We start from the raw sequence: 13,855 nt of genomic DNA, 5'->3' as shown, positions 1-13,855 counted from the left end.
TATAGTAGATTTTATTTAGCTCAATATACCTAAAATCTTATTTAAACTTACAATCAGCAGAAAAATGCTGAATAATGACTAAGCTTTACACAGCTTATCGAATGCATATTTTTAAAAATAAGTCTGCCTTGTCTACTATTGATTCAGTGTAAATTTTCTTATATGCACATAATTCTACACAATTTCAGAAAACAAAAGTAAAATTTATATAGTTTAAAAGGATTGGCCAGTTGCCGTGGCTCACACCTGTAGTCCCAGCACTTTGAGAGGCCAAGGCGGGCAGATCACTTGAGGTCAAGAGTTCAAGATCCGCCTGGCCAACATGGTGAAGCCCCGTCTCTACTAAAAAAAAAGGATTGACGGGCAGTGATATTGTGAACTTGAGTAATGTAAGTCTGTGCTCCATAGAACTACATCATGAAAACTCATTTTGTTTCAGTTAATGATGCTTTCCTCCTTGAAATATGATTACAGTAAGTATTATGTCTTTTCTCAGCCAATAAACGATCTGCATCTACTGAAAAACTTGAACAGGGTACTTCTGCTTTAATCAGACAAATGCCTTTGTCATCTGCAGGCCTTCAAAATTCCGTTGCCAAAAGTAAGTAGTTATTTCATGTATTTTACTGAATTTCTATTAAATGAAATGAGTTCTTTATATTTTTACGGTACCACCTATTTAGATTGTGGAACATTTATGTTTATTTCAGAAGAGTCCATGTTATTTTACAGCAGAGGGAGAGAGATAGTCATACTTTTTTTTTTTTTTTTTTTTGAGACAGAGTCTCACTCTGTTGCCCAGACTGGAGTGCAGTGGCATGATCTTGGCTCACTGCAACCTCTGCCTCGTGGGCTCAAGCGATTCTTGTGCCTCAGCCTCCCAAGTAGCTGGGATTACAGACATGCATCACCACGCCCAGCTAACTTTTGTACTTTTGGTAGAGACAGGGTTTCATCATGTTGGCCAGGCTGGTCTCGAACTCCTGACCTCAAGGGATCCACCCGCCTCGGCCTCCCAAAGTGCTGGGATTACAGGCGTGAGCCACCATGCCTGGCCTTGTATTTTCATCAATATACTTGTTTCATGGTGTTTGTGTTAATCATATCAGATGGGATTATTGGACCTCAGTAGCTGAAACTGAAACAAATTTTGTTCAAAAGACACTGCCATTAAGTGGCATAATTATTTATTTGAAAATTAGTTCATATTCTACCAACATATAAATGAAATTGTGTTTTCTACGGACTGGTTAGACTAGTTATTCAATTTCCATTAAGTATTGTGAATATTACCTCATTTTAGAAAAATAATAGCATATATATAGCAGTGGACAGGTTGATCTGCATTACATATATCATATTTGTTATTCACAATTATCTTAGAAACTTGACAGACAAGTATAATTGCCTTACTTGTTTTATAGTTAAGACTCCAAGAAATTCAGTGATTTCTACTCTAACATCCTTTTCTGTGGTTTATATTTTGGTCATTTGATAGATGGATCATGATATTTAAGTTGTACCTTTCATTTGTAAGTCAGTGTTTTCCCCCAAAAGCAAATAATGTGATAATGATGTTTAATGATAGACATATTGCCAAGCTCCACTTTACAACTCTTCCTAATGGCAATACAGAGTTGTTTCAAATACAGTGAAGTTATCTACTATGAATAATTCAAATGTCTTTTTGTTTCTGGTGTTTGCCCTTTTAATTAGTGTTCCTTATTAAAAGAAAAATCTATACCCAAGTGTATGTCAATAACCATGTCTGGCTTGTAGCACATGGTGCCTCTCACTGATAATTGAAATGGATTAGGCAACCATACCCATCAATCCAAAAAAAAGATCCCTTTTCTTTCCAGAGGAAAAAAAGGAGTGTTCTTGAGAGGAAAAAGAGAACAACTTCCACATCATTCCCTTAAACTTATCCATTAAAAATGATGAGGAAAGATGGCTTTCGTGCCTTGTGAATTGAATAAGGCATAATTATAGTTTGAATTTTAAAATGTTTGTTTTGCATTATTAGGTATCTCGACAATTTTTGAGCAGTGCTGATTGCTATAAAATTCCAGTACAGCAAAAGATTTTGGATACAATTTAAAGTATAATTAATTGTAGCAGTAGTTAACCTTATGGAAAAGATTTCCATTTTTGCCTAAAACAATATAGTTTTTAATATGTTAGAAAAGGATTTCTAGGGGGAAAGGATTTTTGTTCCAACTTACATTATGTTATTTGTACTTTTAGGACTCTTAAAATTTCAATGATGAGCTTGAGAGGTCTTTTATTTTATTGTCAGTCTGAGTATATCACATTTTCTCTTGTATTGGTCTGAGAAAAGTTCATCCACTTACCACCTCCACCCTCAATGTGCTTTCCCAAAGCACTTTTATATATAGTCTGGGTTCGTTCATAGATTAATATGGGAAGATTTTCTCTGGCACCTTACTTATAATATGGTAAAATTAATTTATTATTCACAACTAAATCCTTTAGAAAAATTAGATAACATTAATTGCAATGCCATGTTTATGTACTTTCATTTTAATATATCTTAATTGTTCCACAAGCATTGACTCTGTTTTACTATCTAATTGCTTTCAGGAATTAGCAAAAATTTATCTCATAGACATTTATTACATATTCAGTATAATGAGCAAAAGCCTTATTAATGAGACATGTAGTCAGTGTGGCGATTCCTCAGGAATCTAGAACTAGAAATACCATTTGACCCAGCCATCCCATTACTGGGTATATACCCAAAGGATTATAAATCATGCTCCTATAAAGACACATGCACATGTATGTTTATTGCGGCACTACTCACAGTAGCAAAGACTTGGAACCAACCCAAATGTCCATCAATGATAGACTGGATTAAGAAAATGTGGCACATATACACCATGGAATACTATGCAGCCATAAAAAATGATGAGTTCATGTCCTTTGTAGGGACATGGATGAAGCCGGAAACCATAATTCTCAGCAAACTATCGCAACACAAAAAACCAAACACTGCATGTTCTCACTCATAGGTGGGAATTGAACAATGAGAACACATGGACACAGGAAGGGGAACATCACACACCAGGGCCTGTTGTGGGGTGTGGGGAGGGGGGAGGGATAGCATTAGGAGATATACCTAATGTTAAATGATGAGTTAATGGGTGCAGCACACCAACATAACACATGTATACATATGTAACAAACCTGCACATTGTGCACATATACCCTAAAACTTAAAGTATAATAAAAAAAAAAGAGAGAAGGGACAGATTATGACTTCAGGATAATAATTAGTAAAATTGTACTGTGAAGGAGCAATTCTAAATAAAACTTTTAAAATGGTTTCTTTATTAGCTTTTAATACAAGAAGGTATGTGTGGAAGACACTTTGTGAAATAACTTGCTTAAAGGTACAGTATGTTGCACACTCTGAAATGATGAATGCTATAATTAATGATTTCTAGGAAATAAAATCCATATTGACAATGTCTTACCTTTAACTTGAAATGAAAGCTGGGCAATCCAGAGAGATCAACATTTTAAACTCAAATGAAGTTCATAATCTAACCTGTAATATTTTAAATAACTATTTTAAATCTGAGTTGATTCAAGTAGTCTTTTTTTTCTACTCATCGCTGATTCATAATAACTGCTCACACCATTTTGTCATTTTTTGCAGTATGCTAATGAAAGATACCGACTTAATCACATGATCGAACCACCTTTGTGGTTCATGCTGCTCAATCACATTATTAATTCAAGAAATTTTCAGATGATACTGTGTTGTCAACATGTACTTTAGTTTACAAATCCCCGAAAGAGAAATTATTTTTTAAAGAGACATTTCTCAGTATTCTGAGCGAGAGTATCTCAAGTGAAATGAAAGTGTCTACACGGAAGCAGATTATTTCTCCTTGGTTTGCTTAAATCATGGCATCTGTACCAATTGTTAATATTCGTTTTTATTTTTAAAATACTAGTTATAACTATTTAACTTGTAAGGTCCAGGACCTGAGCCTCTGAAAGCCATTTTTTTGGCCATGATGCAGAAATCAGATGCTATAGCTATCAATAACTTTACACCTGATATCAAAAGAATGGCTCTGTAGGGTAAAACACTGACAGTCTGTTAGAGCCTACAAGTTGATACATGTATAACTCAGATAATTCATTTTCTTTATGTTAAGAACAAATATCTTTTTATCTAAATGATTGATATTGGAGTTTCATGTTTTCTTCATTTTATACTGGTGTGTGCACATATGTGTGTGTGTGTACATGTGTGTATACGTATATATGTTTTTAAAATATATGCATATATAACAAAAATACTAGTTATAACTAAAGTGTAAATTACTTTTAAGTATTAGGCATCATGTCTAAAGGGTTGTATGTTTGTAATTTGGGAACTTTGATGTCAGATAGTATCAGATATTTTACCTCTTAATTTTTACCATTTTCTAAATAATTTTTTTTCATTTCAGGTAAAGAATAAACTCGTTTTAAGTTTGGGATATAGAATCTCTGCATAATATTTGAAGTAAAGTCTTATAAGCAAGGTAGAGAAGATAAAAAATGTTTGAAAAAGGAGTATCTCACTCCTGAGATAATTAGTAGTTTATGAAAACTAATATTCCTTTTGTACTTGCTCTCTAGGGAAAACAGACAAGGAGAGAAGCTCATCTTTAAATAGAAGAGAAAGTAACCTACATTCGTCTGCTGATAAAGAACAAGCAGAAAGGAAGCCACGTGGTTAGTTACTTCTAAATACAAATTTTAAATAGTGATTTAAAAGAGGTATTTTATGTCAGCATTGAATTGCTTGAAAAATCATTCCCAAAATTGGAAGCCAAAATATTCCTTCTTAAACTAAAAAGTGGGCTTTGGTGCCATGCTTATTTGGCTAAAGCCAGAAAAATCTGTCTTTAAATGAAGTATATAATTCCTGCCATCATCTGACAAGGGGGATAATGCAGCTGAGGAAATAAATCACAGAATATTGGTATAGATAGGAGTGTACTGGAGGATTTGATTCACTTCCAGTATTTTATTAATTTGGATTTGGAAGTTTAAATACCCGGCCACATTTCGAACTTCAAAGCTTTGCCCTTACTTCATAGCATTACCCACATATATCCTTTGTGCATATTTTCACTGCTGATTATTCACAGAATTTCACAGTGATTACTAAAGTACTTCTTTACATAAAGTAGTTTCTTTTCTTTCTTTCTTTCTTTTTTTTTTTTTTTGAAATACAGTCTCGCTCTGTTGCCCAGGCTGGAGGGCAGTGGCGCCATCTCAGCTCACTGCAACCTCCGCCTCCCGGGTTCAAGCAATTCTCCTGCCTCAGCTTCCTGAGTAGCTGGGATTATAGGCGCCTGCCACCACGCCTGGCTAATTTTTGTATTTTTAGTAGAAATGGAGTTTTGCCGTGTTGGTCAGGCTGGTCTTAAACTCCTGGCCTCAGATGATCCGCCCGTCTCGGCCTCCCAAAGTGCTGGGATTACAGGTGTGAGCCACCGTGTCTGGCCATAAAGTAGTTTCTTTTTAACACCTTTCCCTAGCATTTTCCTTTCACGTGTATTTGTTGCTTTTTGTTTCATACCAAACCATTCCTTTACAGAAGACCCTCCACTTAATTGATTCAGGTCAAATCCTATTAGAACAAATGTCATTGACACAGGGATCTTTATGAACATGAAGATTTATTGGAGCAAGATATTTACAACAAAATTTACTTTTAACAAAAGTGTTTATTCACTTCCTTGGAGCCTTTGGCAGTGTACTTGACCATTATGATTTTCAGTGCTGTCTGTAGGAATCTTTATAAAAGTTGTTTTGCCATGTGCAACTTTTTTCCTCAAGTGTGAGTTCCTCCATAAATTTCATACGGTGGGGAATGACTCTGTTTGAAATGTTACCTAGATTCTTTCCTTAGAGTTATTTTGGTGTGTATGCTGTGGCCTTTCTCCTTTTATTCTGAGGATCTCTTCTTTGACAGTGCAGTCCAGTCAGATGACAGTGTTCAGTGTTTTGTGTTGCTGGGAAAGCTGCTGTTGAGAGCAGTTTGCATTGCTCTTTCTTGCTTTGCATTTGTGAGACCTCCAATGGAATCCTTTGGATTTGTTCTCATCGTATATCTCATTGCTCATATATCAGTTCTCAAGAGAATAATTGAATCAGTTGTCTGTTCGGCCCAACAAAAGCGTCATTAGCCAGAAGCAGAAGTGCTGCTTCATTATCCAGCCCTGGAAAAGATGTTCCAGGTAACAGGCATATGGTGGAAAGCCAGGAGGTGTTAAGTGTTTGCATTTCAAAGCAGGCTTCATCACTGAGTTTGTTGCATTTAGGCATCAAAATAGTTTGAATCAGTAGTTACCATATTAGTGATTTTACCCAGCATTTGATGTTGCATATTTATTTATGACTTCTAACATGATAGGGCAGTTATATGGGAGACAGGTAATTTGTAGGATGAGATAGCTAACTTCGGAGGTGTTTGTTAAATTTTAAAGTTCTATGGGTTTTAAAAATATAGAAAACCTTCACTCATTTCAAGGGAGAAAGTTTCCTACTCTGCCTTCCTTTTTTCCCCTAAAATATGGAAGAATAGCATAGAGCCACCCTTCAGCTTTTAGTTAGAGACCTAAAGATTGTTCTTAACATGAAACATCTTCAGAGTTGTGTGGACTTTCTCATTTATAGTTTACATATGGTATTAGACTTGCCTTTGGATAGCAAGACCGCCCCCACTCCCAATAATGGAAAGGGCTAATGCATTGTTCCTATGATTTTTTTTCTCTTTTTTCCCCTTCACTTTTTCCTTTCCAGTATATGTCCCACTCCCTTTGCTTTTTCTCTGTTAGTATTCATATGATTAGTAAAACGCATCTAAATGCTATCACAGACTTTCTTGTACTGCAGCCTTATTTCTTTTGTTCTAATTCCTGACTTTTTTATGCCCAATTATATGTATGTCAGGTTATTTTCTGCTAGTCTCCCTTTCCCACCAGTCTGTGGTGAGATATTTCTATTACCACCATCCAAAAAATCTCAATATTTTGTCTTAAAAGTTTATAGCTAATAAAAATCCAGTCATACTATATTTTCTGTAGCACAAACTGTTGGTGTAATGTGACTGTTTAGGCACACGTAGATATGTAAATAAAATGCTTTCTTCACTAAAAATAAGGGACTAAAAGATAACATTTAATTTAGCTAAAAGTTTTATTCATAAGTAGTCAATCTTTGGTAATTTGGGGTAAGATTAGGTGAAAATTTGCCACCCATACTTAAAGATGAGGTGGCAGATAAATTTAACCAGGTCTTTTTTTTTTTTTTTAGTTTAATTTACCAGATCTTAAGGAAGCCACCTCCAAATACCTTTTGAAAAATGTTTAATTAGGCCAGGTGCGGTGTCTCACACCTGTAATGCCAGCACTTTGGGAGGCTGAGGCAGGTGGATCACCTGAGGTCAAGAGTTCAAGACCAGACTGGCCAACATGGTGAAACCCCCTCTCTACTAAAAATACAGAATTTTCCAGGTGTGGTGGCGCATGTCTGTAATCCCAGCTACTTGGGAGTCTGAGGCAGGAGAATCGCTTGAACCTGGGAGGTGGAGGTTGCAATGAGCCAAGATTGCGCCACTGCCTGGGTGATAGAGCGAGACTCCGTCTCAGAAAAAAAATATATATATATTTCTATAAGCAATAAATATTTCGTGTAGAAGATGTTTTTAATCTAATCCCCCATTATCCCAGTGCTCACTGGTAACTTCATATTTTTCTTTGCATTTATTTTTTTTCACAAAATGAAATAACCTGCTTTCTATCTTCTATGTCCAAAATACTGCGTATTATTACTCTTAGTGACTGCCTTAATATGGTCCACATTTCCTTTGGAACATTTGGATGGTATTTTCAATTGTTTCAATATTATAAACAGTGCAGTAATTAGCAACTTTATACATGCATTTTTATGTATTTATGTAATTTTTTTTTCCTAAGGGTAAACCTAGAAGTAGAATTGCTAGAACAAACAGTATGTACTTTTTATGCTCCCCAGAGAAAATATACAAATCTATACTCCCACCAGTGGTGATGAGGTTGCCTGGTTCCAAACATTGGTATTAATCACTTTCTTCCATCTTACCTGGCACCAAATATTCATTTTCGTCCGTTTCATAGGAAAAATAAAATTAGATTGTTAAAGGTGGAAAGGACCTTGGGGATCCAACCCACTCTAATTAATGTCTTATTACAGTTTTTAGTATGGGCTAGAAAATGCTCTTCCTTACATTCTATTCTAAAACATTAAAATATAGAGTGTCTTACATAATCACCTATAATGGTAAGATCTCTAGCCCTGGTGAAGATGTTTAGATTACTTTTAGAAAGGGTTGAAGATCTTGTAATTTTTTGTGAAAATTATTCTGAAATATAGTATAATTAAAATAGAAACAGCTTATTGCAAACATCAACTTTGGAGAAGCATCTTATTTTCATCTGTAATAGACTATTGCCTTTACAACGACTGTTGTTAATGTTGCTTCTGAAGTACTGACTTTGTGATAGTTCTGTCCTGTGTCTGTCATCCATTTCACTAAGCATTTCCTGTGTTGTGTGTAATCCCTGTGCTTTCCTAATAAACAATCTCTTTTCTCTGTTCCTGTTCTTATACTGTGTACCTGATGCATCCTTTTCTTGTCAGATTCCTAACTTAGGGAATTTCATTCTCTGTCCTCATTCAGTTACAGGCGTCACCAATTATGTAATGCGGTATGTCACTGTACCCTTGCGTAAATGTACTAGTGACGAATTGATGGCTGTTATGTTTCCCATGTCGACAATGAAAATACCTCTTCAAACAAAAGTAGAAGAGGCTCCCTTGGAGAAAGTAGAGACACCTCCCAAGGCAAGTGTGGATGCACCCCCCCAGGTGAATGTGGAAGTATTCTGCAACACAAGCATGGAAGCGTCCCCCAAGGCAAGTGCGGGCATGGCCCCTGAGGTGAGCACGGACTCATCCCCTATGGTGAGCGTGGACGTGTCGCCTGTGGTGAGCACATATGATTCTGAGATGAGCATGGACGCATCCCCTGAGTTGAGCATAGAAGCACTCCTGAAGGTACACCTGGAAACAGTTCCCAAGGTGAGCATAGAAGCATCCCCGGAGGTGAGCCTGGAAGCACCCTCAGAGGTGAGTGTGGAGGCAGCCCCAGAGGCAAGTGTGGAATCACCCCCAGAGGCGAGCCTGGAAGCACCCCCGGAAGTGAGTCTGGAAGCACTGCCAGAGGTGAGCGTGGAAGCAGCCCCAGAGGGGAGTCTGGAAGCACCTCCCAAGGGGAGCGCAGAAGTAGCCCCCAAGGAGAGTGTGAAAGGGTCACCCAAGGAGAGCATGGAGGCATCTCCTGAGGCGATGGTGAAAGCATCCCCCAAGACATCCCTTGAAGCAAGCATGGAAGCATCTCCCAAGGCAAAAGCGAGAGACGCTCCAAAGGTTTGTCGAGTGCCTGTTATTGACAAATTTTCTATTAAAATATGTATATTTTGTTGTATAGTTCACGATAGGTCAGATTTTACAACATAATCAGCATATTATTTACAATATTCTGCAATATAATTAATAAAATAGGTTAACTCACTTAAACTAGGAATTTAAAATTCTCTGATGTTCATTGTACCACTTTTCCTCCAAAGCTGAAATATTAGTGAGTTTTTATTAGAAGGGAGAAAATGTAAGTTTATATGAACTCTTTCTAAACTCTGAAGAAATGTTTTTTGAGAAATGTTTTAAACCCTGAATTAGGATTTGGAAATTGAGTTTGGTTTTGAAGGATAATATTTCTTTTAAACCTGTTATTTCTGTGATCTCCTGGAATTGTGTAATGTAAATTGTTAGTCCAGAAGCAAATATCAATGTCCTGATTCTCATGCTCTAAAAGAAAATTGCAGTTTAAAGAATTCTAATTATGTTTTATTCAGAATGTTTTTCTCTTAAAAAAAAAAAAAGCCAGCTGTAGTAAAAGAATTGTTAGTAATTTACCATATTGTGTTTATCTGTTCAGAAATCAGAAATGGACAAACAGGCCTTAATCCCTATTGCCAAGAAGCGTCTATCATCATACACTGAGTGTTATAAATGGTCATCATCTCCTGCAAATGTTTGTGGTCTGCCGTCTCCCATCAGCACTAAGTAAGCAGCTTATTCGCAACTGTTCCTGATAGGCATTTTACTAGAACAAATTCCGTGTCAATGTTTCATGAGTGAAATAATATAGTATGCATGGTAACACAAATGTAAAGGGAAAAAAGCCTGTAAAAAGGGATTTACTTTTCAGAAAAATTCCCCGATTATAATGTCGTCTCATAATAGCATCTTATATTTTATGAAATTGTACACTGAAAATTAATTAGCAAATGTGTATTACTTTTTCTCAGCAGGCAAATCCAAAAGAACCGCCCTCCATCACCATTACCACTTATTTCAAAACAGTCACCACAGACTTCTTTTCCTTATAAAATAATGCCTATTCAACACACCCTGTCTGTGCAAAGTGCATCAAGTACTGTCAGAAAGAAAAAAGAAACAGTTTCTAAAACCACTAACAGATGTGAGGCTTTGAGCCAAAGGCATATGATCTGTGAAGGTAAGTTCCTTCACTAAGAAGTTTATCTTAGCAACACAGAGAATCTTACTGTATTCTGGGAAAGGTTCACTTCATTTTATTCCCCAATTGAGAGAACTTTAGGGAATTATTTTCCTTTTAGAAAGAAAGAATCTAACCAATCTCTGGTACATTGGAATGTATCTTCTGTGTTTGTCCTTGCCAAAGCTTTCTTTTCACCCCTTTGTTTTGAAAAATCCGTTTTTGGAACTGCTTTTAAAAGCATAGGTCTGGCCAAGCATGGTAGCTCACGCCTGTAATCTCAGCACTTTGGGAGGCTGAGGTGAGAGGATCGCTTGAGCCAAGGAGTTCGAGACCAGCCCAGGCAACATAGGAGAGAGACCCCTGTTTCTACAAAAAAAATACAAATACAAATACACACACACACACACACACACACACACACACACACACACACACACGCGCCTGATGTGGAAAGGGTAGGCTATATATTCGGTTAGGGGGTTGAGGATAAGAGTAAGCCATATTATACCATAACCGCCTAGCTTAAGGTGGTACACATCTGTAGTCCCAGCTAGTAGGGAGGCTGAGGTAGGAGGATTGCCTGAGAACAGGAGGTGGAGGCTGCAGTGAGCCGTGATAGTGCCTTTACACTCTAGTCTGGATGAGAGAGTGAGACCCCGTATCAAAAAAAAAGCACAGGTCGGATGAGAGGTTTGGTCTAGGTGATTCCTAAGATCCCTTCTAGCTCTGATAGTGATGGTTCTTGGAGAGAGCACATCCACTCATGGATAAGCAGGTTTTTCCCAAGATTTAGGTTCATTTCTATATGTAGGCCATGATGTGGTGTCCCTTGATTTGTGTAGTATTCCTGAAAGTGCCATATTGCTATTTTGCCTGTCAGATGCATTCTTAATACCCATGGACATTACTTAATTTCAAAAACACACTGGGGAATTTTGCTTTTTTAGGGAATTCCACAGTGAATTTTTTGTAACAGAAACAGTCTTTTAATTACAGATTATTCATTCCTGATATGTCTTCTCATTTTCATATGTGATTTATTTAAAATAAATTAGTAGTTATATAGACCAAAATATTATAATATGCCTCTGTGTACTCACCTTATTTTACTGATAGTCTTGGTTTTGTTATCTACAGTTAGCTACTCTATGATCAACCAAATGTATACATTATTATCAAGGTTTAGCTAAATAGTAATCATATAGTAAAAATGATGCACAAATCTCAAAATGTATACCAGCTACATTTTTGTTTGAGTATTTAAGATATTTGTACCCTTCGTTCGGACCGAGCATAAGCTTGTCTTCCTCTATATTCAGTATTTCTTACTCTTTTCCCATGGGGTCAGTTGATTCAGTTATCTCAAAACCACTAAAACGAAAGTAGAAGTACATTATTTCATTTTGGAACAAGTAGGTGTTAAAAAGAAACAAAATGCTTCTGCTGTTGTTGGGGGTGCAGTTTGAACAAAATCTGTTATATAACCACCTATAGTTTGCTTGTGATTTATAAATTTTGGACTATGCACATATATATATATTTTAATGTTTTGGATTGTGTTGCACTTCTTTGTTGGAGTGAGAGTTGATTAGCTCTCTAACTGTTGCACATATTTATTTAAACTAGAGTCTGGTAATAAGAGTACTGCAGGTATTATGAATGCTGAGGCGGCAACAAAAATTTTGACAGAATTGCGCCGCCTTGCTCGTGAACAAAGAGAAAAAGAGGAAGAAGAAAGACAACGGGAAGAAATGCAGCGAAGGTCAGCACAAAATCTTCCTTCCTATACTATAAATCTTGAGTGGGGCCCAAATTTTTGAAAGTCAAAATTTTACCCTCAAGTTATAAATTCTCAAAGAACAATTGACTTTCTTCAGTGAGGATCAGAAGTGCCTCATTGCCTGTATAGGAAGCATGTCAAGCCCTTGTAAATGGCTAAGGACCCTGGTGTGTGGATAAATGGCACAGTCCTTTTTAGCCTCCATACATCATGTGCCATTAAGGTGTGCTAGGAGGATGCACAGAGACCAAACTCACATTCAGGATTTGATCTCTCAGCACCAGAGTGGTATATAAGAACAGATCTGTTTGTGTTCACTAGTGTCAGCCCTTTATTTTAAAAGACTTGTAACGTCAGGATTTTTAAACCTGAAAATTATACTTACTCATGTTTTACTTTTCCTGTGATCTTTGTGACACCTGTATCTCATCAGGCCAGTGAGTCATTGCTAGAAGGATTTCCTTTGTGGGCAGCAAATCTCATGTACAGTTGTGTGCATTCAAATTCTAACAAAGGTTTCTTGTTCCTCCATCTTGAGGCCTATTTTATGTCGGGCCTTATAATGTAAACCTCTGTCCACTGGCTGCAGGGAATAACAACAGTACTGACTTTGCTTTTAAGTATTTAGTGTTATTTGAAATAATCACACATTTTCCATATGCTTATATGGGCTTGGGAAAAAGAAGGGAATATTATGAATTACAAAAAAAACCCTCTAACTCGAAGAATATTATTCATCGCTTCATATAAACAGAGCCGATTTAGCATTTGAAAGTGCTGAATACTAGGGAACCACCAGACTCTCCTCTAAATTATCTCTGTTATCCCCACGAGAGATTGGGTGTGAGCACGTGTAAATAAGGCCTTTTAGGGGATGTCGTGTCTCAAAGACAGTTAAGGAATGATTTCCTGTCACGTATGTGTGTTTTTTAACAAGCAAAGTAATCTATTACTTGATTGAAATATTTTTCTGCTCCCGATGGCTAGTTTTTCTCTTTAAAAAGGGGTGGAATTGTGTAATTTCTATATAGTAACAACACAGAAGATGTAGTGACTCTGGTGTAGATATAAATTGTATTACTATACACAGGAAGTTTCACTATAAAAACTCACATACTAGTGCAAGCTGAGTAGGATAGCAATCAAGATAAATACTAACAATTATTTAAATACTCTCAGGGTGATTAAGAAATCAAAAGACGTGGCAAAGGAAGCAGTTGGAGGCCAAGCAGAAGACCTCTTGAAACTCAAAGATGGGCAGCGACAAAAGGAGACTAAAAAGAAGAAAGGATGGCTGGATCAGGAAGACCAGGAAGCACCACTGCAGGTTTGCTGGCTTGACACTTTATCAGGGGATGAGAACCAGATTATAAAGTTCAGATGGAACCCAGAGCAAAAATCTCTGTCTCTGAGAAAGA

At 36.8% G+C, this 13,855-nt stretch overlaps 1 protein-coding gene across 2 annotated transcripts in view; it reads left to right on the top strand.

The window, feature by feature from the left end:
* Nucleotides 1-13,855, top strand: part of MAP7D3 (MAP7 domain containing 3) — a 33,430-nt gene that overhangs the window by 10,610 nt on the left and 8,965 nt on the right. The window contains exons 6-12 of one of the 2 annotated variants that reach the window (XM_024240545.2): nucleotides 497-601; nucleotides 4,663-4,758; nucleotides 8,756-9,504; nucleotides 10,073-10,200; nucleotides 10,446-10,654; nucleotides 12,284-12,419; nucleotides 13,617-13,764. In XM_024240545.2, coding sequence (XP_024096313.2) covers nucleotides 497-601; nucleotides 4,663-4,758; nucleotides 8,756-9,504; nucleotides 10,073-10,200; nucleotides 10,446-10,654; nucleotides 12,284-12,419; nucleotides 13,617-13,764 — 1,571 coding nt within the window. The remainder of the gene's footprint in view (nucleotides 1-496; nucleotides 602-4,662; nucleotides 4,759-8,755; nucleotides 9,505-10,072; nucleotides 10,201-10,445; nucleotides 10,655-12,283; nucleotides 12,420-13,616; nucleotides 13,765-13,855) is intronic. The other variant, XM_024240546.3, reaches the window with a different exon arrangement.

Source organism: Pongo abelii, chromosome X, assembly GCF_028885655.2.
Source record: "Pongo abelii isolate AG06213 chromosome X, NHGRI_mPonAbe1-v2.0_pri, whole genome shotgun sequence".
Lineage (NCBI taxonomy): Eukaryota > Metazoa > Chordata > Mammalia > Primates > Hominidae > Pongo > Pongo abelii.
The sequence above is the reverse complement of the archived record's forward strand: the minus strand, read 5'-3'. Positions and strand labels throughout refer to the sequence as shown.